This window comes from Mustelus asterias, chromosome 12 (assembly GCF_964213995.1).
Source record: "Mustelus asterias chromosome 12, sMusAst1.hap1.1, whole genome shotgun sequence".
Classification (NCBI taxonomy): Eukaryota; Metazoa; Chordata; class Chondrichthyes; order Carcharhiniformes; family Triakidae; genus Mustelus; species Mustelus asterias.
In genome coordinates this window covers 57,013,069-57,039,750 of record NC_135812.1, presented here as the reverse complement: position 1 = coordinate 57,039,750, position 26,682 = coordinate 57,013,069, and the positions used below count along the sequence as shown (strand labels likewise).

The 26,682-nt window shown below is 44.8% G+C and overlaps 1 protein-coding gene across 1 annotated transcript in view; it reads right to left on the bottom strand.

Annotated features, from left to right (window-relative positions):
• myo15b (myosin XVB) overlaps positions 1-26,682 on the bottom strand; it is a 520,694-nt gene that overhangs the window by 54,306 nt on the left and 439,706 nt on the right. Inside the window, exons 55-58 of the mRNA XM_078226038.1 lie at positions 17,622-17,776; positions 2,569-2,723; positions 1,838-1,901; positions 249-321 (exon numbers count right to left, since the gene is read on the bottom strand). Of these exons, the coding sequence (XP_078082164.1) occupies positions 249-321; positions 1,838-1,901; positions 2,569-2,723; positions 17,622-17,776 (447 nt within the window). The remainder of the gene's footprint in view (positions 1-248; positions 322-1,837; positions 1,902-2,568; positions 2,724-17,621; positions 17,777-26,682) is intronic.

Below are 26,682 nucleotides of genomic sequence, written 5' to 3'. Positions count from 1 at the left end.
AGAAACGCTTATTATTATTTACCCCAAACTTATCAATTCTATACTCAAAGCTGGCTTTCATTAACACCATTTACAGCTGTTATGATTAACTGCAAATGCTGCTGCCGTTATCCTGACTCATTACTGCCAACCTCAAACAAAGCTGACAATCCAACACCACCCCCCCCCCCACCCCAACCCCCATCACCAAACCTCTTAAAATGCTAAAAATCAGCTTTAAATATTTCACACTTTCCTGTGAAACTCACTCGTGAAATTCTTTGCAGCGAGCTTATTCAGTTGTTTGTCAACAATATAAATCAGTGACTCCTGGATGGGAACCTGTAACCAGAATAGTGGCTGGAATTAGACACAGACATTGAAGTTGCTTTCTCAGGTTCCCGGTGCTAATTCACTTTATTTATTATATTCTTATGATGCATTTTTGATTGGAATACATAAAATTTATTTAATTCTCACTTGCCTGCTTAAAGGTGTAACTAATCTAAATCTTGTTTCAAATCTTTAGCCGTTTCCTATTTTTCATCTAACTTCCTATTTACTCCTGAGATGTTCCCTGTAATCTTGTGGCCTTTCAAAGAAATATCCTTTCCTGCTGGTAACACAGTTTTAAGTGTACTCTTTACATTCCCATTAATGATGTAGCTCATGCAGAAACCTTCCCTAGTTTTATTAAATTTCTTTCATTTTTAACTTTGGCTTTAACTTAAGTTTTCTGAAAGTCCAAATGAACAACATCATAGGTAGCACCTGCACCAGTATCGACTGTAACATCCTCAAAAAAAGCAGAGAGCTCTGGACCTTCCTTTTCTTTATCTATGATGCTGTTTGTCAAGTTGTTGCAGTACAGACATCACTACGGCCTGCCCCTTCAAACAGTTTCCCCTCTGGGTTTTTAAACCCAGGATAGTCATTAGGCTAATATAGTTGAGGCACAGTAAGAAGTCTCACAACATCAGGTTAAAGTCCAACAATTTATTTGGAATCATTAGCTTTCGGAGCACTGCTCCTTCCTCAAGTGAGTCTCAATGTGAATCTAAGGAGCAGCGCTCCGAAAGCTCGTGATTCCAAATAAACCATTGGACTTTAACCTGATGTCGTGAGACTTCTTACTGTGCCAACCCCAGTCCCACACCGGCATCTCCACATCATAGTTGGGTCAGATTAGTGTCTCTTTAAAAATTGAGCATTAAGTTAGAAATAAATTTAGAAATTGAACATGACAATGGGTGAGGAAAAGAAGCGGCAATTTCCAAGAAGGATGGCAAGAAAGAGCAGAAGGTGCTGACAATGAAGGACAGCGAGAAGAGGAGAAGAGGCCAGAAAGAATGTTATTCCTTTTACAAAGTGATGAGGCAGGTTCACGCGACACTGGCATCCTCTCCAAGGCTAGGAGCATCATGAACTCGTCCCTGAGCGAAATTTTCCAGTGCATCGCGGGCGAGGCTTCCTGCCTGGCACAGCATCATCAGCTCCAGGGAGATCCAGACCACCGTGTACCTGCTGCTGCCCGGGGAACTGGCCAAGCATGCCATGCTGGAGGGGACAAAACCGGTGACCAAGTACACCAGCTCCAAGTGAAACTCCCCAATGGACTGGAAACCAATGATCTGATTAACTCCTTCATGCCAGTGCTGTGCTAATCTCCTTGCTGGTTTTTCTCTGAATCCTATGACATTACTCCAGGGCTCTTGTCAGTCTGAATGAATTTTCTATTTTTCCATGTGATTCACATGCCTTTACCATATATATATATATATATTACATACAAAAATGAATCCCATTTTCCAATGACCATACTGGTAATTTTCTTCACATGGTTTCCACATTCTCTTACCTTGGTGTGCTGGATCAGATGATTGGGATTCTTTCCTTCTGCGCTCATACCCTTCCAGCCAAGTCTAGAATCAGAGTGAGAGACAGAAAAGCTGATCTCACTAACTCACACTCACCACTTTTTAGTACAGTAGATTTAACAGAACCACAGCAACGGATTCAAATCCTTTGGTTATCAGAGACACACCATAGAGGTCTGAGATACCAAACTCAGTTCTGTTTTTGTATTGATTCCACAATAGATTGAAAAAGGAGCACAAAGTTCAGAAGAGGAAATTTTGGTGGTTAGTTATGTGACATTGTATGGTGCACCCATTCAAAGTACTTATCCATCTGCACTTGTGTTGGTGATGTGTCTTAGTGTTCTGCCAGCTCCCTCAGCTAGGGCATTGCCTGCTTGTATTGTCTATTGTGCACACAGTACAATTGGAAATAACTAATTAACATTTAACAAGACATAATAAAATATAACTTATCCTCAGGCTGTGTACTGCTCAGCATATCATTTTACACAAAGAAGACATTTTCAGAGAGTTATTGGAAGAAAATGAGATCCACATTCACACTCCATTTATTCATGTCTCAGTGTAACATTGGATGAATGTCTAGACTTTTGTCTTTCTGTCTCTGGCGTGTCTGTGGCACAGTTAAGAATTGCTGCATGTTGACCTCCGTTTAATGTCTTCTAGTTCTGGATATTGGCAGACTGGAAATGTGAGTCATATTACTTACGTGACCACAGGCTCTCTAAAGTACTTCATGGCAAATTCTGTCATTACATATTGGCCAAATTCAGTGGAAGAATGAATGTGTGATGGAGAGTAGATCGAGGATTCATCATACGTCGAGATGGTTGTCTTTTCTGAAACTTCACTGGATGAGACACTCTAAATAACAAGCAAAGCACACATTTCATTAGTTCGGCAAGAGACAAGAGTAGACACATTGAGTAAATCAATATGAACAAAGCCAGAGCCACAATTCTATATAAACTAAATCCCACTGTCTTGCCTCCTTTCCTTAACATTACTGACTTTGCGTAGGACTGTTCCACAAACATCTGGCAGAACTCACTCAGCTGGCTGCTCTTCATGCATACTGAACATAGGCTGACTTTCAAACCAAAAATAAAACAAGTCAATGTCGCTATCGACAAGATTGCTTATATTCTTCTTGAATGTCTTCACCTATGTTCTTCTCCGCATGGATCACAGGACAGCAACCAAGAATTGGAATCCAGTGTGTTAATGATGTTAATTATATTTTTAAGATATACAGCTGAAGGACATTGTTTAACTGAGTGCTTTGAGCACATCAGGGGTGTTAATAATTTGGAGACTTTAACAAGATTAACAGCTGAACTTGGGATGAAAACAACACAACAGACAAGTAACAAAACTAGCAGGTGTCTAGAGGAATAATGACATACAATTTACCCAGTAACAAGATTTGCAAGCATCTAGAGAATTTGAGGAATCAATGATCATATCAGTAAAAATTGTTTGCCAGAGATCAGTGAAGATTTACAAAATTGATAACTTCTAAAGGTAAGAAATTTGGAGAGACAGACAGTCGAATCCACAGGGTGGCATATCAAAGCAGCTGAACAATATAACAGTCAGACAGGCCAAATCTTCAGCAAGGTCAGTTCCATCAGTGATCAGAGCCCCAACGGCCTGTTCCATCTAACATTTAGAACCACACAGATTGCAGATCTCCAAGAGTTTTGTGCCTTTGCTGGACCAGGAAAAAACATTTTCCCAGACATGGTCATTGAAGCTGTATTGTGTGGTAACTATGAGCTGGATTTGACTTACGGAGTTACTAAGATGGATGCTGTTTTGGGAAAAGGGGTGTTTTAGAGAGTCCAGTGAATGTGGGTGGAGTTTGGGAACAAGAGGCAATTTCTGATAAAATGGTGCGTTTAGTTATTAAATGTACTTAAGTGTCATAGTGTAGATTTGTCTTTCTAGTCTCGTATTTTTACTTTAATAAATATTCTTATGAACCTAAGAAAAACCAAGCAGCGTGCCTTAATGACTATTGGCCGATGGCTCTGACATCCATCATTATGAAGTGCTTCAAAAGGTTAGTCATGGCACAAATCAATTCCAGCCTCCCGGATTACCTGGATCCACTACAGTTTGCCTACCGCCGCAACAAGTCCCCAGCAGACGCCATTTCCCTGGCCCTGCACTCATAGAACATATAGAACATAGAACAGTACAGCACAGTACAGGCCCTTCGGCCCTCGATGTTGTGCCGAGCTTTGTCTGAAACCAAGATCAAGCTATCCCACTCCCTATCATTCTGGTGTGCTCCATGTGCCTATCCAATAACCACTTGAAAGTTCCTAAAGTGTCCGATTCCACTATCACAGCAGGCAGTCCATTCCACACCCCAACCACTCTCTGAGTAAAGAACCTACCTCAGACATCCCTCCAATATCTCCCACCATGAACCTTATAATTATGCCCCCTAGTAACAGCTACATCCACCTGAGGAAATAGTCTCTGTACATCCACTCTATCTATCCCCCTCATCATCTTATAAACCTCTATTAAGTCACCTCTCAACCTCCTCCGCTCTAGAGAGAAAAGCCCTAGCTCCCTCAACCTTTCCTCATAAGACCTATCCTCCAAACCAGGCAGCATCCTGGTAAATCTCCTTTGCACTCTTTCCAGTGCTTCCACATCCTTCTTACAGTGAGGTGACCAGAACTGCACACAATATTCCAAATGTGGTCTCACCAAAGTCCTGTACAGTTGCAGCATAACCCCACGGCTCTTAAACTCAAACCCCCTGTTAATAAATGCTAGCACACTATAGGCCTTCTTCACGGCTCTATCCACTTGAGTGGCAACCTTCAGAGATCTGTGGATATGAACCCCAAGATCTCTCTGTTCCTCCACATTCCTCAGAACCCTACCCTTGACCCTGTAATCCGCATTCAAATTTGTCCTACCAAAATGAATGACCTCACACTTATCAGGGTTAAATTCCATATGCCATTTTTCGGCCCAGCTCTGCATCCTATCAATGTCTCTTTGCAGCCGACAACAGCCCTCCACCTCATCCACTACTCCACCAATCTTGGTGTCATCAGAAAATTTACTGATCCATCCTTCAGCCCCCTCCTCCAAGTCATTGATAAAAATCACAAATAGTAGAGGACCCAGCACTGATCCCTGTGGTACACCGCTGGTAACTGGTCTCCAGTCTGAAAATTTTCCATCCACCACCACCCTCTGTCTTCTATGAGATAGCCAGTTACTTATCCAATCGGCCAACTTTCCCTCTATCCCACTCCTCCTTACTTTCTTCATGAGCTGACCATGGGGGACCTTATCAAACGCTTTACTAAAATCCATATATATGACATCAACTGCTCTACCTTCACCAACACACTTAGTTACCTCCTCAAAGAATTCAATCAAATTTGTGAGGCAAGACCTACGCTTCACGAATCCGTGTTGACTATCCTGGATTAAGCTGCATCTTTCTAAATGGTCATAAATCCTATCCCTCAGGACCTTTTCCTTTAACTTACCTACCACCAAAGAAAGACTAACTGGCCTATAATTACCAGGGTCATTCCTATTTCCTTTCTTGAACAGAGGAACAATATCCGCCACTCTCCAGTCCTCTGGCACTATCCCCGTGGACAGTGAGGACCCAAAGATCAAAGCCAAAGGCTCTGCAATCTCATCCCTTGCCTCCCAAAGAATCCTAGGATATATTTCATCTGGCCCAGGGTACTTATCGACCCTCAGGCTTTTCAAAATCGCTAATACATCTTCCCTCAGAACATCTACCTCCTCCAGCCCATCAGCCTGTATCTCACACTCATCCTCAAAAACATGGCCCCTCTCCTTGGTGAACACTGAAGAAAAGTATTCATTCATCGCCTCTCCTATCTCTTCTGACTCCATGCACAAGTTCCCACTACTGTCCTTGACCGGCCCTAACCTCACCCTGGTCATTCTTTTATTTCTCACACAAGAGTAAAAAGCCTTGGGGTTTGCCTTGATCCGACCCGCCAAGGACTTCTCATGCCCCCTCCTAGCTCTCCTAAGCCCTTTTTTTTAGCTCATTCCTTCCTAATTTGTAACCCTCAATCGACCCAACTGACCGACTCAACCCTGGAACACCAACATAACAAGGACACCTATGTCAGTCTCCTATTTATTGATCACAGTTCAGCCTTCAACACTTTTATTCCCACGAAACTCATCTCCAAACTCCGTAGCCTGGGGCTTGGCTCCTCCCTCTGCGACTGGATCCTGAACTTCCTAACTCACAGACCACAATCAGTAAGGATAGTCAACAACACCTGCTCCACGATCATCCTCAACACCAGTGCCCCACAAGGCTGTGTTCTCAGCCCCCTAATATACTCCTTATACACCTCTGACTGTGTGGCCAAATTCCCCTCCAATTTAATTTTCAAGTTTGCTGACGACACCACCGTAGTGGGTCGGATCTCAAACAATGACGAGACAGAGTATAGGAATGAGATAGATAATCTGGTGAGCTGGTGCAGCAACAATAATCTCTCCTTCAATATTAACAAAACTAAGGAGATCATCATCGACTTCAGGAAGCGCAAAGGAGAACATGCCCCTGTCTACATCAATGGGGATGAAGTAGAAAGGGTCGAGAGCTTCAAGTTTTTAGGTGTCCAGATCACCAACAACCTGTCCTGGTCCCCACATGCCGACACTATAGTTAAGAAAGCCCACCAACACCTCTACTTTCTCAGAAGACTAAGGAAATTTGGCATGTCAGCTACGACTCTCACCAACGTTTACAGATGTACCATAGAAAGCATTCTTTCTGGTTATATCAAAGCTTGGTATGGCTCCTGCTCTGCCCAAGACCGCAAGGAACTACAAAAGGTCATGAATGTAACCCAATCCATCATGCAAACCAGCCTCCCATCCACTGAGTCTGTCTACACTTCCCGCTGCCTCGGCAAAGCAGCCACCATAATTAATGACCCCATGCACCCTGGACATTCTCTCTTCCACCTTCTTCCTTCGGGAAAAAGATACAAAAGTCTGAGGTCACATACCAAACGACTCAAGAACAGCTTCTTCCCTGCTGCTGTCAGATTTTTGAATGGACTTACCTTGCATTAAGTTGATCTTTCCCTACACCCGAGCTATGACTGTAACACTACATTCTGCATTCTCTCGTTTCCTTCTCTATGAATGGTATGTTTTGTCTGTATAGCGCGCAAGAAACAATACTTTTCACTGTATGTTCATGAATGTGACAATAATAAATCAAATCATATCTTTATTAATTGTTTACATAAGGATTCAACTGTTTTCTCACAGGGTTATATGTTGTTCCTCACATTAATCCAAACAAATATACACTGCTATGAACCTGTGTTTCAAGCTGGGACACTCTCATATATACCATTAGTGGAGTTTGTAACAAGGGGAGAGAGGAGAGCTATGAAACTGAACAAGTCAATCAATTCTCTTGCTAAAGAAAAACTGGTTTCAGCTTCACCAACCTGCTTGGATTCTGAGGATTGGGGGTCAGGGGCATCATGTGAGGGGAGGTGTGGTGAAGAGAAAAGACAAGGCAATAATGCTGGGTGGTGATAGAATGATAGCCAGACTGTGACAGGAAGGAACAGAGCATAAATAATTAGGACTGCACCGGCAGATATGATCAGAGTGTGGAAAAACAGTAAACAGATAGAATTAAAGGCATGCAGCATTTATAACAAAATGGATGAATTTAAACCAAAAATAGAAATAAATAAGTCTGATCTGATACAGAGATATGGCTGCAAAGTTACTAAAGCTGGGACCTGAATACTTAATGGTATTTGATATTTTAGGACAGGAAGAAAGGAGAATGGGATAGCTCTGGAGAGATTTGCACAGCATTAAAAAATGATCTTGATTCAGAGGAGCAAGATGTATCAGTTTGGGTGGCAATAAGAAATAGCAAAGGGAATAAGTCACCCATGGGAATAGTTCATAGGCCCTCTAAAATAGCTACACTCTAGAACAAAGTATATGTTAAGGAGTAATGGAGGCTTGGAAGAAAGTACAGACCGCAGTGTTCGGTTGGAGCGGCAGGTGGATGCACTGCGGAACATACAGGATGTGGAGATGCCGGCGTTGGACTGGGGTGAACACAGTAAGAAGTCTCACAACACCAGGTTAAAGTCCAACAGGTTTATTTGGTAGCAAATACCATAAGCTTTCGGAGCACTGCTATTTTTATAGGAGAGCACATTTCCACTCCATCTGACGAAGGAGCAGTGCTCCGAAAGCTTATGGTATTTGCTACCAAATAAACCTGTTGGACTTTAACCTGGTGTTGTGAGACTTCTTACTGTGAACATACAGGAGGCAGAGCGTGTGATAGACACTAGTTACAGGGAGGTTGTCATACCACAGGTTCAGACAGGTAGGGGTGACCGCCAGGAGAGGGAGGCAGGTAGTGCAGGAGTCTCCTGTGCCTATTCCCCTTTCAAACAGGTATATCATTTTGGATACTGTTGAGGGGGATAGCCTGTCAGGGGGAGATACCAGCAGCAGCCAGGCCTGTGACACCACAGCTGGTTCTGCCGTGGGACAGGGTCGGACAAAGAGCAAGTGAGCAGTAGTAATAGGGGACTCGCTAGTTAGAGGCACAGACAGGCTGTGGCCGCAATCGAGACTCCAGGATGGTGTGTTGCCTCCCTGGTTCCAGGGTCAAGGACGTCTGAGCGATTACAGGATATCCTTAAGGGGGAGGGTGAGCAGCCAGAGGTCGTTGTACATATTGGTACCAACGACATAGGTAGGAAAAGGGATGAGGTCCTGAAATGTGAATATAGAGAGTTAGGCAAAAGGCTAAAGTGCAGGATCTCGGAGGTAGTAATTTTAGGACTACTACCTGTACCACGTGCTAGTGAGAGTATGAATAGGAGGATTAGGCAGATGAATGCCTGGCTTGAGAACTGGTGCAGGGGGCACGGATTTAGATTTTTGGATCATTGGGATCTTTTCTGGGGAAGGGCTGATCTGTTCAAGAGGGATGGGTTACATCTGAACTGGAGGGGGACTGACATCCTGACAGAGAGATTTGCGAGAGCCACTCGGGAGGGTTTAAACTAGTTTGGCAGGGGGGTGGGATCCAAAGCAGTAGGGAGACAGAAGAGAAGTTTGAGGACAGCACAGAAGTTAAAGAGAGCACATTAAGTAGTAAAGGCAGTGTCAGTAATCCTAGTACCAGACAGATCAGGCAAAAGCAAGACAGAGACCAAGGGAAGTCCAGATTAAACTGCATTTATTTCAATGCAAGAGACCTAACGGGCAAGGCAGATGAACTCAGGGCATGGATGGGTACGTGGGACTGGGATATTATAGCAATTACTGAAACATGGCTAAGGGAGGGACAGGACTGGCAGCTCAATGTTCCAGGGTACAGATGCTATAGGAAAGATAGAACAGGAGGTAAGAAAGGACGGGGAGTTGCACTTTTGATTAGGGAAAGCATCACGGCCGTACTGAGAGGGGATATATCCGAGGGTTCGGCCACTAGTCTATATGAGTAGAACTGAGAAATAAGAAGGGGGAAATCACTTTGATAGGGTTGTACGATAGGCCCCCAAAGAGTCGGCGGGAAATTGAGGAGCAAATATGTAAGGAGATTGCAGATAGCTCCAAGAAAAATAGGGTGGTAATAATCGGAGATTTTAACTTTCCCAACATTGACTGGGACAGCCATAGTATTAGAAGGTTGGATGGAGAGAAATTTGTTGAGTGTATTCAGGAGGAATTTCTCATTCAGTATGTGGATGGCCCGACTAGAGGGGGGGCAAAACTTGACCTCCTCTTGGGAAATAAGGAAGGGCAGGTGACAGAAGTGTTAGTGAGGGATCACTTTTGGACCAGTGACCATAATTCTATTGGTTTTAAGATAGTTATGGAGAATGATAGGTCTGTCCCAAAAGTTAAAATTCTAAATTGGGGCAAGGCCAATTCTGATGGTATCAGGCAGGAATTTTCAAAAGTTAATTGGGGGAGTCTGTGGGAAGGCAAAGGGACGTCCAGTAAGTGGCACGCTTTCAAATGTGTGTTAACCAGAGTTCAGGCTAAACACATTCCTCTTATAGTGAAGGGCAAGGCTGGCAGAAGTAGGGAACCCTGGATGACTCGGTATATTGAGGCCCTGGTCAAGAAGAAGAAAGAGGCACATAACATGCATAGGCAGCTAGGATCAAGTGAATCCCTTGAAGAGTATACGGGGTGTAGGAGTAGAGTTGAGAGAGAAATCAGGAGGACAAAAAGGGGACACGAGATTGCTTTGGCAGATAAGGCAAAGGAGAATCCAAAGAGCTTCTACAAATACATAAAGGGCAAAAGAGTAACAAGGGAGAGAGTAGGGCCTCTTAAGGATCAACAAGATCATCTATGTGCGGATCTACAAGAGATGGGTGAGATCCTAAATGAATATTTCTCATCAGTATTTACTGTTGAGAAAAGCATGGATGTTAGGGAACTTGGGGAAATAAATAGTGATGTCTTGGGCGGCACGGTAGCACAGTGGTCAGCACTGCTGCTTCACAGCTCCAGGGTCCCGGGTTCGATTCCCGGCTCGGGTCACTGTCTGTGTGGAGTTTGCACATTCTCCTCGTGTCTGCGTGGGTTTACTCCGGGTGCTCCGGTTTCCTCCCACAGTCCAAAGATGTGCGGGTTAGGTTGATTGGCCAGGTTAAAAATTGCCCCTTAGAGTCCTGGGATGCGTGGATTAGCGGGTAAATATGTGGGGGTAGGGCCTGGGTGGGATTGTGGTCGGTGCAGACTCGATGGGCCGAATGGCCTCCTTCTGCACTGTAGGGTTTCTATGATTCTATGATTCTATGAGTGTACATATTACAGAGAAGGAGGTGCTGGAAGTCTTAAAGCTCATTAAGGTAGATAAATCCCTGGGACCTGATGAAGTGTATCCCAGGACATTGTGGGAGGCTAGGGAGGAAAGTGCGAGTCCCCTAGCCGAGATATTTGAATCATCGATAATCACAGGTGAGGTGCCTGAAGATTGTGGCAAATGTTGTGCCTTTGTTTAAAAAGGACTGCAGGGAAAAGCCTGGGAACTACAGGCCAGTGAGCCTCACATCTGTGGTGGGTAAATTGTTGGAAGGTATTTTGAGAGACAAGATCTACAGGTATTTAGAGATGCAAGGACTGATTAGGGACAGTCAGCATGGCTTTGAGAGTGGAAAATCATGTCTCACAAATTTGATTGAGTTTTTTGAATGGGGTAACCAAGAAGGTAGATGAGGGCAGTGCAGTTGATGTTGTCTACATGGACTTTAGCAAGGCCTTTGACAAGATACCGCATGGTAGGTTGTTGCATAAGGTTAAATCTCACGGAATCCAAGGTGAGGTATCTAAATGGATACAAAATTGGCTTCTTGACAGAAGCCAGAGGGTGGTTGTAGAGAATTGTTTTTCAAACTGGAGGCCTGTGACCAGCGGTGTGCCTCAGGGATCAGTGCTGGGTCCACTGTTATTTGTCATTTATATAAATGATTTGGATGAGAATATAGGAGGCATGGTTAGTAAGTTTGCAGATGCCACTAAGATTGGTGGCATAGTGGACAGTGAAGAAAGTTATCTCCAATTGCAACGGGATCTTGATCAATTGGGCCAGTGGGCTGATGAATGGCAGATGGAGTTTAATTTAGATAAATGCGAGGTGATGCATTTTGGTGGATTGAACCAGGCAGGACTTACTCAGTTAATGATAGGGTGTTGGGGAGAGTTACAGAACAAAGAGATCTCGGGGTACATGTTCATAGCTCCTTGAAAGTGGAGTCACAGGTGGACAGAGTGGTGAAGGTGGCATTCGGCATGCTTGGTTTCATCGGTCAGAACATTGAATACAGGAGTTGGAATGTCTTGTTGAAGTTGTACAAGACATTGGTAAGGCCACACTTGGAATATTGTGTGCAGTTCTGGTCACCCTATTATAGAAAGGATATTATTAAACTAGAAAGAGTGCAGAAAAGATTTACTCGGATGCTACCGGGACTTGATGGATTGAGTTATAAGGAGAGGCTGGATAGACTGGGACTTTTTTCTCTGGAGCATAGGAGGCTGAAGGGTGATCTTATAGAGGTCTATAAAATAATGAGGGGCATAGATCAGCTAGCTAGACAATATCTTTTCCCAAAGGTAGGGGACTCTAAAACTTAGAGGGCATAGATTTAAAGTGAGAGGGGAGAGATACAAACGTGTCCAGAGGGGCAATCTTTTCACACAGAGGGTGGTGAGTGTCTGGAACAAGCTGCCAGAGGTCGTAGTAGAGGCGGGTACAATTTTGTCTTTTAAAAGGCATTTAGATAGTTATATGGGTACAATGGGTATAGAGGGATATGGGCCAAATGCAGGCAATTGGGATTAGCTGAAGGGTTTTTTTAAAAAAAGGGCAGCATGGACAAGTTGGGCCAAAGGGCCTGTTTCCATGCTGTAAACCTCTATGACTCTACAATAATCATGGGTGATTTTGATCTTCACTTAGATAGATAAAATCAAATTGGCAAAGATAGCCTCGGAGAAGCGTATATTAAGGGCAATTTCTAAGAGCAATATGATCTAGAGTCAGCCAGGGAGTGGGCTACTTTAGACTTGGTAATGAGACAGGATCCATTGATCATGCGTCTAGGCAACAGTGATCATAACATGGTAAAATTTCACACTCAGTTTGAGGGTGGGGAAACATGTCTAAAGATTAAAAAAAGGACATGAAGACCGAGTTAGCTAAAGTGGATGGAAAAATACATTGAAATGCAGGCTCGTAAAGAAACAGTGGCAGACATTTGAGGAGATATCTCAACTGTCAACAAAACTAAATTCCATTGAAAAAGAAAGACTCTGAGATGGATGCTCCAACTCTACCTAAGTGAAGGTGTTAAGGAACGTATCAAATTGCAGGAAACTGCTTACAATATTGCGAAGATTAGTGATTGGTCAGAAGATTGCATACATTTTAGAAACCAGCAAAGAATGACTAAAAGTAATGAGAGAAAAATTAAGAGTCTGGGAGAAAGCTAACTAGAAATATAAGAATAAGTAGGAAGAGTTTCTACAAGTATATAAAAAGGAAAATAGTGGCTAAAATGAGATTTGGTCCCTTAGAGGGCAAGACGGGAATTAACAATGGGAAACAAGGAAATGGTGGGAGAGTTATCAGTCTTCACAGTAAAAGATACAAATACATTCCAAAATTAGTTAAAAATCAAAAGGCAAAAGACAAATCACTAGGGAAAAGGTACTAGGAAACCAAGCGGGCCTCACCTATAATCTATATTAATGACTTGGATGAAGAATTTCCCAGCCATTCCCACCTGTGGGATGTTTTGTTCCTGTTGACATCAAACCCCCGCCGTGAGTTTCCCAGTGGTGTGGGGGGGGGAGGGAGGGGGCAGCATATAACAGGACCAGACGATCCTACCACCAGCCAATGGCAGGCTATCTCCACCACTGTGAAACACGCCATGGGGACGGGGGTGGGGGGGGGGGGGTGGGGTGCGGAATCCTGTCCAATGAGTCTACAAAGGGATATGGATTGGTGAAGTGAATGGCTCAAATTTGGCAGATGGAGAATAATGTGGGAAAATGTGAGCTTGTCTACTTTGGCGGGAAGTTAAATTATTTAAATAGAGAGAGATTGCAGAAATTTATGTAGAGGGATCGGGGTATCCTTGGATCTAATTCACAAAAGATTCTCATTCTGGTACAGCAAATTTGAATTCAATAAATAAATATTTGTAATTAAGAATCCAACGACGACCATTACACAGTAGCATTTAAGGGGCATCTAGACCAATACATGAATAGGATGAGAATGGAAGGATGCGGACTCTAAGTGCATAAGGTTTTAGTTTAGGCAGACATCATGATCGGCACAGGCTTGGAGGGCCGAAGAGCCTGTTCCTTTGCTGTTATGTTGTTTGTTCTTTGTTTGGGGATTATCAGGCACTTGGAGCTAAATTAAAGAACAGGTCCTCTAGGGTTATAATTTCTGGATTACTAGGCGAATCACGTGCGAATTGGCATAGGGTTGAGAAAATTAGGGAAGTAAACACGAGGCTAAAGGAGTGGTGTGGGAAAGAGGCGTTCCATTTCATGTGGCATTGGCATCGGCATCAGTATTGATACTGGAGAGATCTGTACCATTGGGACGGTCTCCACCTGAACCAATCTGGGATCAGTGTTTGAGCAAAAAGGATAAATAAGGTGGTCACACGGACTTTAAACTAGCAAGTCAGGGGGAAGGAAGAGTAAAACTCCGGGGAGTATAACTGTTAATGGGAAACAAAGCAGCAGGTTTTAACTATAAATCGAAAACTGGGAAAATCATAGAATCATAGAAATCATAGAAACCCTACAGTGTAGAAAGAGGCTATTCGGCCCATCGAGTCTGCACCGACCACAATCCCACCCAGGCCCTACCCTCATATCCCTACATATTTACCCGCTAATCCCTCTAACCTACCCATCTCAAGACACTAAGGGGCAATTTTAGCACAGCCAATCAACCTAACCCGCACATCTTTGGACTGTGGGAGGAAACCGGAGCACCCGGAGGAAACCCACGCAGACACGAGGAGAATGTGCAAACTCCACACAGACAGTGACCCAAGCCGGGAATCGAACCCAGGTCCCTGGAGCTGTGAAGCAGCAGTGCTAACCACTGTGCTACCGTGCCGCCCTGTTCAAGCGAAGGAGAACTCAGGAGATGTTATTAACAGAGGTGTTAGGATTCAAAAAGAAGGTACAAAAACTAGAAAAGCACTTTATCTGAATGCTTGTAGCATTGGAAACAAGGTAAATGAGGTGACGGCACAAATCATCGCGAATGAGTATGATTTGGTGGCCATTACAGAGACATGGTTGCAGGATGGTCATGACTGGGAGTTAAATATCCTGGGGTATCAGACTGTTCGGAAAGACAGACTGGAAGGTAAGGAAGGTGGCATAGCTTTGATATTTAAGGATGATATCAGGGCGGTAGTCAGAGATGGTACAGGTTTTATGGAGAAAAAGGTTGAATCCATTTGGGTGGAAATTAGAAATAGTAAGGAGAAAAAGTCACTGATAGGCATAGTCTATAGGCCACCAAATAATGACTTCATGGTGGGGTGAGAAATAAACAAAGAAATAACTGATGTATGTAAAAATGGTACAGCAATTATCATGGGGGATTTTAATCTACATGTTGATTGGTCAAACCAGGTCAGTCAAAGCAGCCTTGAGGAGGAGTTCATAGAATTTATCCGCAATAGTTTCCTCGAACAGTGTGTAATGGAACCTACGAGGGAGCAAGCCATCTTAGATCTGGTCTTGTGTAATGAGATAGGAATAATTAATGATCCTACTCGGAAGAAACGATCACAGATGGTTGAATTTAAAATACAGATGGAGCGTGAGAAGATAAAAGCCAGTACCAGTGTCTGGTGCTTAAACAAAGGAGACTACAATGGGATGAGGGAGGAGTTGACTAAGGTAGACTGGGAGCAAGAACTTTAGAGTGGGACAATTGAAGAACAGTGGAGGGCTTTCAAAGCTATTTTTCACAGTGTTCAGCAAAAGTATATACCAGTGAAAAGGAAGAATTGTAGAAAAAGAGATAATCAGCCATGGATATCTAAGGAAATAAAGGAGGGCATCAAATTGAAAGAAAATACATACAAAGTGGCAAAGATTAGTGGGAAACTAGAGGATTGGGAAATGTGACGCCACTATTTAAAAAAAGTAGACAAAAGGTGGGTAACTATAGGCCAATTGCTTAACTTCTGTAGTAGGGAAAATGCTTGAATCTATCATCAAGGAAGAAATAGCGAGACAAAGATTGCTGCATAATATCATCGAAATCATAGAAATCATAGAAACCCTACAGTGCAGAAACAGGCCATTCGGCCCATCAAGTCTGCACCGACCACAATCCCACCCAGACTCTACTCCCATATCCCTACACATATTACCCGCTAATCCCTCTAACCTACGCATCTCAGGTCACTAAGGGGCAATTTTAGCATGGCCAATCAACCTAACCCGCACATCTTTGGACTGTGGGAGGAAACCGGAGCACCCGGAGGAAACCCATGCAGACACGAGGAGAATGTGCAAACTCCACACAGACAGTGACCCAAGCCGGGAATCGAACCCAGGTCCCTGGAGCTGTGAAGCAGCAGTGCTAACCACTGTGCTACCGTGCCGCCCATTACACAGTAGCATTTATGAAGGTGCACGGTGTTATGGGTAATGTATTAGCATGGATCGAGGATTGGTTAACAACAGAAAGCAAAGAGTGGAGATAAGTGGGTGTTTTTCTGGTTGGCGATCAGTGACTAGTGGTGTGCCTCAGGGATCAGTGTTGGGACCGCAATTGTTTACAATTTACATAGATGATTTGGAGTTGGGGACCAAGTGTAGTGTGTCAAAATTCGCAGATGACACTAAGAGGAGTGGCCGAGCAAAGTGTGCAGAGGACACTGAAAGTCTGCAAAGGGCTATGGATAGTCTAAGTGAGTGGGCCAGGGTCTGGCAGATGGAGTACAATGTTGGTAAATGTGAGGCCATCCATTTTGGTAGGAATAACAGCAAAATGGACTATTATATAAATGGTAAAGAATTGCAGCATGCTGCTGTGCAGAGGGACCTTCTGCATGAATCACAATACGTCGGTTTGCAGGTACAGCATGTAATTAAGAAGGCAAATGGAATTTTGTCCTCCATTGCTAGAGGGATAGAGTTTAAAAATATGGAGGTTATGTTGCAGCTGTATAAGGTGCTGGTGAGGCTACACCTGGAGTACTGTGTACAGTTTTGGTCTCCTTTCTTGAGAAAGGATATACTGGCAGTGGAGGGGTGCAGAGGAGATTCACTCGGTTGATTCCAGAGTTGGGGGGGGTTGGCTTATGTGGAGAGACTGAGAAGACTGGGGTTATACTCATTGGAATTCAGAAGAATGAGGGAAGATCTTATAGAAACATATAAAATTATGAAAGGAATAGATAAGCTAGAAGCAGGGAGGTTGTTTCCATTGGCAGGTGAAACTAGACCTAGGGGGCATAGCCTCAAAATAAGGGGGAAGCAGATTTAGGACTGAGTTGAGGAAGAATTTCTTCACCCAAAGGGTTGTGAATCTGTGGAATTCCCTGCCCAGTGAAGCAGTTGAGGCTACCTCATTGAATGTTTTTAAGGCAAGGATAGATAGATTTTTGAACAGTAAAAGAATTAAGGGTTATGGTGAGCGGGCGGGTAAGTGGAGCTGAGTCCACGAAAAGATCAGCCATGATCTTATTGAATGGCGGGGCAGGCACGTGGGGCCGAGTGGCCTACTCCTAGTTTTTATGTTCTTTTAAATGAGGAGGAAAATCTTTTTTTCTCAGAGAAGTGTTAGACTTTGAATTTATTGTCTGGAGAGCTGTGGGGGCTTCATTGAATGTATCCAAGGCTGAGTGAGACAGATTTTGGGTTGACAGAGGGGCTGAGGGTTCTGTGGGGGACAACAGGAAAGGGGAGTTAAGGCCACAATCAGATCAGCCATCATCTTGTTGACTGTTGGAACTAGCTCAAGGGTCCAAATAGTCTACTCCTTCTCCTGTTTCTTATGACCGTATGAACCTGCCCAATTTCCCCATGTTGACTGACAGAGTTCAGTGATCACACACTATCCAATGCGCTAGCTGAAATGAGAGAACTCAGTCCACACCAGGTATTCAACCCTTCCTGTCCAATGATACTGCATTCACTTACCTTCCTCATGGATGATCTAATAGAACTGGGCATGCTCAGTTGCTTCTCTTCATTCTTCCCCGTGTTAGTGTTATAGTAATCCGGAGCTGCGCTTGGCTGGGTGTGGTCTCCGGGAAACAGGCCAGACCGGCCACCGATCGATCCAAACTGCCAACCTATGGAAAAAGGGATGGAGATTCAACACAGTTACTGAGGACATTCCTCTCAGCTTACTCTCTGTCACACTTTACATCTCCATTTCTCTTCTGTGTCTCCTCATGTTTCAGAAAATTGTTCATATTCCTACCCTTCTAAATATTCTACCAAGTTCCAGAGTTAAGCAGAATTTGTCAAATCTGTGATAGAGAAGATTTTACAGAATATTTTTTGGTTTAAGTTTTGGAACCAATTGGAGAAATGTTAATGGCAGCATCAATCACTGGTCGTTAAATCCAGAATAAAGTTCCCTCTCTGTGGGCCAACACTCTGAAGGCAGGTACAGCACAAAATAGAGAAAGAGTAAAGCTCCTCATTCCATAAAGTATTTCTAAATCGGGCACAGCATAGGTTAGATATGGAGCAAAACGCCTTCTAATATGCCTCCTTAAACTCTCTCCAATGAGGTAAAGAATGACTTAAGTTTAGAGTAAAGCCTCCTCTATATTGTACCAGGTCATGTACAGCAGGGATTATGGGTCATGCACAGCAGGGGTTATAGGTCACGTACAGCAGGGGTCAAGCCATTCGGTCAAACCAGTGTTTGCCATCCAGATGAGAAAACCATTCCAATCACATTTACGTGTCCCTTGCTTCCATATTCCTTTGTTCTCCTTTTCCATCAGCCCCCTCTCCAATCTAATCTTCAATCTTGACATTGTTGCTGATTCGATCACTAATTCTGGAAGTGAATGTGTCAGCCTCACCATCCTGTGTGAAAACGTTACTTCTGATCCTCGGCCTTCTCGGGCCTCAACTTCCTCGGAGTGACAATCAGCATCAAATTGCCACTCTGTCCAATTACTTAGCTCCATTTTTCTTTGATTTATCTTGCCCGGCCTTTTGAGTCAGGGTGGATGGGATCCAGGCACTGCAGCGCGTCACCAGGGCCCAACATCAAGTGCAGGAGAGTTGAAGTGAATGAAGCCGAGACCCTTTTATGACAAGTTTATAGGTCCATTGGAATGTAATATCCTTGGCAGGTCAGGGAGAAAGTATGACTCGGATTTAGGGGGTGGGGAGTGGGATTAGAAGTCAGGGGGGCTTCAGCGGTTGGGAGGAGGTGTTTGGAGGTTGGGCCTCGTGGTTACAGGATGGTTGTACATTCAGGAGGTTGGGCCTGTGTGGGGAGGGGGAGGGCTGGGTGGGGTTAGGCGTCAGGTTTTGACAGGCAGTGTGGGTGGGGAGTTAGGTCTTGAGGGGGGGTGGAGCAATGAAACCTCGGGAAGGATCGGGCCTTCGCGGGGAAGTGGGCGGGGTGGGTTTCTTGGGGGTTGTCCAATGGTTGGGGTGGGGGGGGTGGGGCTTAAATCCTGTGAAGGGTTTGCCTGGGTCTGTATAATAGTTAACTGGAAGTTGAGAGTTGGCTTTAACCGTTCTAACTTTTTCTGGGTAACTATTGGTGTCTCCCATTTGGAACCATCCAAAAGTGGCAATTTACATCACATTTTTGGATGGTTTCCAGCACAGAGCAATTGGCCAAAGGAAGTTTGGCAAATCTTACCTGTGAATTACAGAGGGGGGATTCCCCAGAGCACCTGTCTGGTACACCCCACACCAATCTCATGCTGGGAAGCGTGGACTTTAAGGCCCTTTGTTTCTGTGGCCTCTCACTCTAGATCCCTCAATCACTGTTAGAGAAATTCCTCATAGGTTAAGAAATTTCAAATAATCAGGGATTTAAGACACTAATAAAGCAACAGCACCAAGTGAATTGACTTAAGATCAGACTTAATAGACTAACAGAGGTACTGTCTGCATAAAGACACACATACCCACAATAAGAGATTTTAATAAGTATGAGATTTGAACGAGCATTTCTGATTTAAACATGAATTTTGGATTTTAAAATGTATGCAGCTGTATGTTTAAAGTAATCTGTACACTTTAGCCAAAAGCAGGTTACTGTAGAGCATGATGGGATAAAGGCAGTTTGAGACATGCCACATTCTTTAGAACAATGAGTACACAGAATGTGCATATGGTTCCTAAAGCCACTTTATGATTAAGGCTGTTCAAGCTGGCCTTTTAAGACGGTTCATCTTAGATGTGAGAACCTTAGCTGTCGAGTTCAGCCATTGACGTAATTACGGGCTGGTGGGAACATTAACTTTGACTTCTGTAGCTAAGCATCAGGGGTTGCTAAACGACAGGGGGAAGTAATATCCGGACACTACAGACCAATGAAATCCCATGATGTTAGAGGGTAAAATGTAATTTGCTAAGATATAGGACAACTGTTAACATTAATTGATTTGTATGAATGATGACTGGTTGATATTAACGGGAAGGTAGGAAAAGCAAACTTGTAAATGTATTTAGAATATTGTGTACAATTCTGGTCGCCACACTACCAGAAGGATGTGGATGCTATCGATAGCGTACAGAAAAGGTTTACCAGGATGTTGCATGGTCTGGAGGCTTTTGGCTACGAGGAGAGGTTGGATAAACCTGGTTTGTTCTCACTGGAAGTTGAAGGGTGACCTGATAGAGATTTACAAGATTATGAGTGGCACGGGCAGAGTAGATAGTCAGATGCCCTTTCCTAGGATAGAAAAGTCAAGTACAAGGGGCGTAGGCTGAAGGTGCGTGGGGAAAAGTTTAGAGAGAGTGATGAATGTCTGGAACCCGCTGCCTGGGGAGGTGATGGGAGCAGGTACGATAGTGGTGTTTAAGGGGCAACTAGATAAACACATGATTAGGATGGGAATGGAAGGATACGGACTCCATAAGTGCATAAGGTTTTAGTTTAGGCAGGCATCATGATCGGTGCAGGCTTGGAGGGCCTGCTCCTGTGCTGTACTGTTCTTTGTATAATTGTCCTGTCTAGCGCCAGGGACCCGGGTTCGATTCCTGGCCTGGGTCACTGTCTGTGGAGTCTGCGCGTTCTCCCCGTGTCTGTGTGGGTCTCCTCCAGGTGCTCTGGTTTCCTCCCACATTCTGAAAGACTTGCTGGTTAGCTGCACTGACCCGAACAGGCGACGTACTAGGGCAACTAGGGGAATTTCACAGTAACTTCATTGCAGTGTTAATGTAAGCCTTACTTGTGACTAATAAATAAATAAACTTTACTTTTACTTTACTGTCTAATGTATTATAACTTGAGAGGTATTGAAATACTCAGGGCCTTCTCTTCAGATAGGTGTTGGACTGCCCAATGCTATCTCTCCCAGCGATCGTTGGTCAAATAGAGGTATGCCTTTAACCAAGATATGGAATTTCACGAGTCTTTGTATTTGGCTGAAATTTTTATCAAGACAGAAATCCCGGCATCACACAAGAACAAAGCTGATTTGTAGTTATCACATTTCAGCCTTTCAGAACATTCCAACTTCAGTTATATTACTCTGCAATCTGAGAAAAGGTCTCATTTATTGAATCTTTCTATTTCCTTATATCAGACAGAATCCCAGTGAATCAGTAATATAACCACTCCAAATTCTCAATATTCATCTATCATGTGCCCCACATGGAGTACAAGACAGTTCCTGAGGTCTGACTAGGGATATATTTAGATTTATTATTAACAAGGTTTGTTCTACCCCTCCTCAATGACAGTTGCCTTCGGTTCTGTTCATTGAGTGGAATACTGAAAGCTCCGAGAGATGTAACGGACTGGGTTTCTGTGATTATCTATTGGTTTCCTGGGTTACAGCAGGAAATCAACAGTAAAGTTTCCGGTTAATCTCAGTAAAATAACGAAACCAATACTGCACTGTGACTGGTTACTTGACCATGCCCTGAGGACTTTTGGCCAATTAGGTTGGGTATTAAGTTTATCCTGCCAATCCTGTGGTTGAATGGTTGATTGCAATGTTTACAATCTGCCCCTTTGTAACGAACCTTCTCCAACTCCCCTCTGGAACTAACCTGCTTCAACTCCCCCTTTGTAACTAACCTGCTTCAACTCCCCCTCTGTAACTAACCTGCTTCAACTCCCCCTCTGTAACTAACCTGCTCCAACTCCCCCTCTGTAACTAACCTGCTTCAACTCCCCCTCTGTAACTAACCTGCTTCAACTTCCCGTCTGGAACTAACCTGCTTCTACTCCCCCTCTGTAACTAACCTGCTTCAACTCCCCCTCGGTAACTAACCTGCTTCAACTCCCCCTCGGTAACTAACCTGCTTCAACTCCCCCTCGGTAACTAACCTGCTTCAACTCCCTCTCTAACTAACCTGCTTCAACTCCCCCTCTGTAACTAACCTGCTTCAACTCCCCCTCTGTAACTAACCTGCTTCAACTCCACCTCTGTAACTAACCTGCTTCAACTCCCCTTGTAACTAACCTGCTTCAACTCCCCTCTGTAACTAACCTGCTTCAACTCCCCCTCTGTAACTAACCTGCTTCAACTCCCCTCTGTAACTAACCTGCTTCAACTCCCCTTGGAACTAACCTGCTTCAACTCCCCCTTTGTAACTAACCTGCTTCAACTCCCCCTCTGTAACTAACTTGCTTCAACTCCCCCTCTGTAACTCACCTGCTTCAACTCCCCCTCTGTAACTCACCTGCTTCAACTCCCCCTTTGTAACTAACCTGCTTCAACTCCCCCTTTGTAACTAACCTGCTTCAACTCCCCCTCTGAAACTAACCTGCTTCAACTCCCCCTGTGTAACTAACCTGCTTCAACTCCCCCTCTGTAACTAACCTGCCTCAACTCCCCCTCTGTAACTAACCTGCTTCAACTCCCCCTCTGTTACTAACCTGCTTCAACTCCCCCTCTGTAACTAACCTGCTTCAACTCCCCCTCTGTAACTAACCTGCTTCAACTCCCCCTTTGTAACTAACCTGCTTCAACTCCGCCTCGGTAACTAACCTGCTTCAACTCCCCCTCTGTAACTAACCTGCTTCAACTTCCCGTCTGGAACTAACCTGCTTCAACTCTCCCTCTGTAACTAACCTGCTTCTACACCCCTCTGTAACTAACCTGCTTCAACTCCCCCTCTGTAACTAACCTGCTCCAACTCCCCCTCTGTAACTAACCTGCTTCAACTCCCCCTCTGTAACTAACCTGCTTCAACTTCCCGTCTGGAACTAACCTGCTTCAACTCTCCCTCTGTAACTAACCTGCTTCTACTCCCCCTCTGTAACTAACCTGCTTCAACTCCCCCTCGGTAACTAACCTGCTTCAACTCCCCCTCGGTAACTAACCTGCTTCAACTCCCCCTCTGTAACTAACCTGCTTCAACTCCCCCTCTGTAACTCACCTGCTTCAACTCCCCCTCTGTAATTAACCTGTTTCAACTCCCCTCTGTAACTAACCTGCTTCAACTCCCCCTCTGTAACTAACCTGCTTCAACTCCCCCTCTGTAACTAACCTGCTTCAACTCCCCCTCTGTAACTAACCTGCTTCAACTCCCCCTCTGTAACTCACCTGCTTCAACTCCCCTCTGTAACTAACCTGCTTCAACTCCCCCTCTGCAACTAACCTGCTTCAACTCCCCCTCTGGAACTAACCTGCTTCAACTCCCCCTTTGTAACTAACCTGCTTCAACTCCCCCTCTGTAACTAACCTGCTTCAACTCCCCTCTGTAACTCACCTGCTTCAACTCCCCTCTGTAACTTACCTGCTTCAACTCCCCCTCTGTAACTTACCTGCTTCAACTCCGCCTCTGTAACTAACCTGCTTCAACTCCCCCTCTGTAACTAACCTGCTTCAACTCCCCCTCTGTTACTAACCTGCTTCAACTCCCCCTCTGTAACTAACCTGCTTCAACTCCCCCTCTGTAACTAACCTGCTTCAACTCCCCCTCTGTAACTAACCTGCTTCAACTCCCCCTCTGCAACTAACCTGCTTCAACTCCCCCTCTGTAACTAACCTGCTTCAACTCCCCCTCTGTAACTAACCTGCTTCAACTCCCCCTCTGTAACTAACCTGCTTCAACTCCCCCTTTGTAACTAACCTGCTTCAACTCCCCCTCTGTAACTAACCTGCTTCAACTCCCCCTTTGTAACTAACCTGCTTCAACTCCCCCTCCGTAACTAACCTGCTTCAACTCCCCCTCTGGAAGTAACTTGCTTCAACTCCCCCTCTGTAACTAACCTGCTTCAACTCCCCCTTTGTGACTAACCTGCTTCAACTCCCCCTCTGTAACTAACCTGCTTCCACTCCCCCTTTGTAACTAACCTGCTTCAACACCCTCTCTGTAACTCACCTGCTTCAACACCCTCTCTGTCACTAACCTGCTTCAACACCCTCTCTGTAACTAACCTGCTTCAACACCCTCTCTGTAACTAACCTGCTTCAACACCCTCTCTGTAACTAACCTGCTTCAACACCCCCTCTGTAACTAACCTGCTTCAACTCCCCCTCTGTAACTAACCTGCTTCAACTCCCCCTCTGTAACTAACCTGCTTCAACTCCCCCTCTGTAACTAACCTGCTTCAACTCCCCCTTTGTGACTAACCTGCTTCAACTCCCCCTCTGTAACTAACCTGCTTCCACTCCCCCTTTGTAACTAACCTGCTTCAACACCCTCTCTGTAACTAACCTGCTTCAACACCCTCTCTGTCACTAACCTGCTTCAACACCCTCTCTGTAACTAACCTGCTTCAACACCCTCTCTGTAACTAACCTGCTTCAACACCCTCTCTGTAACTAACCTGCTTCAACACCCCCTCTGTAACTAACCTGCTTCAACTCCCCCTCTGTAACTAACCTGCTTCAACTCCCCCTCTGTAACTAACCTGCTTCAACTCCCCCTCTGTAACTAACCTGCTTCAACTCCCCCTCTGTAACTAACCTGCTTCAACACCCCCTCTGTAACTAACCTGCTTCAACTCCCCCTCTGTAACTAACCTGCTTCAACTCCCCCTCTGCAACTAACCTGCTTCAACTCCCCCTCTGTAACTAACCTGCTTCAACACCCTCTCTGTAACTAACCTGCTACAATTCCCCCTCTGTAACTAACCTGCTTCAACACCCTCTCTGTAACTAACCTGCTTCAACACCCTCTCTGTAACTAACCTGCTTCAACACCCTCTCTGTAACTAACCTGCTTCAACACCCTCTCTGTAACTAACCTGCTTCAACACCCTCTCTGTAACTAACCTGCTTCAACACCCTCTCTGCAACTAACCTGCTTCAACTCCCCCTCTGTAACTAACCTGCTTCAACACCCTCTCTGTAACTAACCTGCTTCAACACCCTCTCTGTCACTAACCTGCTTCAACTCCCCCTCTGTAACTAACCTGCTTCAACACCCTCTCTGTAACTAACCTGCTTCAACACCCTCTCTGTAACTAACCTGCTTCAACACCCTCTCTGTAACTAACCTGCTTCAACACCCTCTCTGTAACTAACCTGCTTCAACACCCTCTCTGCAACTAACCTGCTTCAACTCCCCCTCTGTAACTAACCTGCTTCAACACCCTCTCTGTAACTAACCTGCTTCAACACCCTCTCTGCAACTAACCTGCTTCAACTCCCCCTCTGTAACTAACCTGCTTCAACACCCTCTCTGTAACTAACCTGCTTCAACACCCTCTCTGTCACTAACCTGCTTCAACACCCTCTCTGTAACTAACCTGCTTCAACACCCTCTCTGTCACTAACCTGCTTCAACTCCCCCTCTGTAACTAACCTGCTACAATTCCCCCTCTGTAACTAACCTGCTTCAACACCCTCTCTGTAACTAACCTGCTTCAACACCCTCTCTGTAACTAACCTGCTTCAACACCCTCTCTGCAACTAACCTGCTTCAACTCCCCCTCTGTAACTAACCTGCTTCAACACCCTCTCTGTAACTAACCTGCTTCAACACCCTCTCTGTCACTAACCTGCTTCAACTCCCCCTCTGTAACTAACCTGCTTCAACACCCTCTCTGTAACTAACCTGCCTCAACACCCCCTCTGTAACTAACCTGCTTCAACACCCTCTCTGTAACTAACCTGCTTCAACACCCCCTCTGTAACTAACCTGCTTCAACACCCTCTCTGTAACTAACCTGCTTCAACACCCTCTCTGTAACTAACCTGCCTCAACACCCTCTCTGTAACTAACCTGCTTCAACACCCTCTCTGTAACTAACCTGCTTCAACACCCTCTCTGTCACTAACCTGCTTCAACACCCTCTCTGTAACTAACCTGCTTCAACACCCCCTCTGTAACTAACCTGCCTCAACACCCTCTCTGTAACTAACCTGCTTCAACACCCCCTCTGTAACTAACCTGCTTCAACACCCTCTCTGTAACTAACCTGCTTCAACACCGCCTCTGTAACTAACCTGCTTCAACACCCTCTCTGTAACTAACCTGCTTCAACACCCTCTCTGTAACTAACCTGCTTCAACACCCTCTCTGTAACTAACCTGCTTCAACACCCTCTCTGTAACTAACCTGCTTCAACACCCCCTCTGTAACTAACCTGCTTCAACACCCTCTCTGTAACTAACCTGCTTCAACACCCTCTCTGTAACTAACCTGCTTCAACACCCTCTCTGTAACTAACCTGCTTCAACACCCTCTCTGTAACTAACCTGCTTCAACACCCTCTCTGTAACTAACCTGCTTCAACTCCCTCTCTGTGACTAACCTGCTTCAACACCCTCTCTGTAACTAACCTGCTTCAACACCCTCTCTGTAACTAACCTGCTTCAACTCCCCCTCCATAACTAACCTGCTCCAACTCCCCCTCTGTAACTAACCTGCTTCAACACCCTCTCTGTAACTAACCTGCTTCAACACCCTCTCTGTAACTAACCTGCTTCAACTCCCCCTCTGTAACTAACCTGCTTCAACACCCCCTCTGTAACTAACCTGCTTCAACACCCTCTCTGTAACTAACCTGCTTCAACACCCTCTCTGTAACTAACCTGCTTCAACTCCCCCTCTGTAACTAACCTGCTTCAACACCCTCTCTGTAACT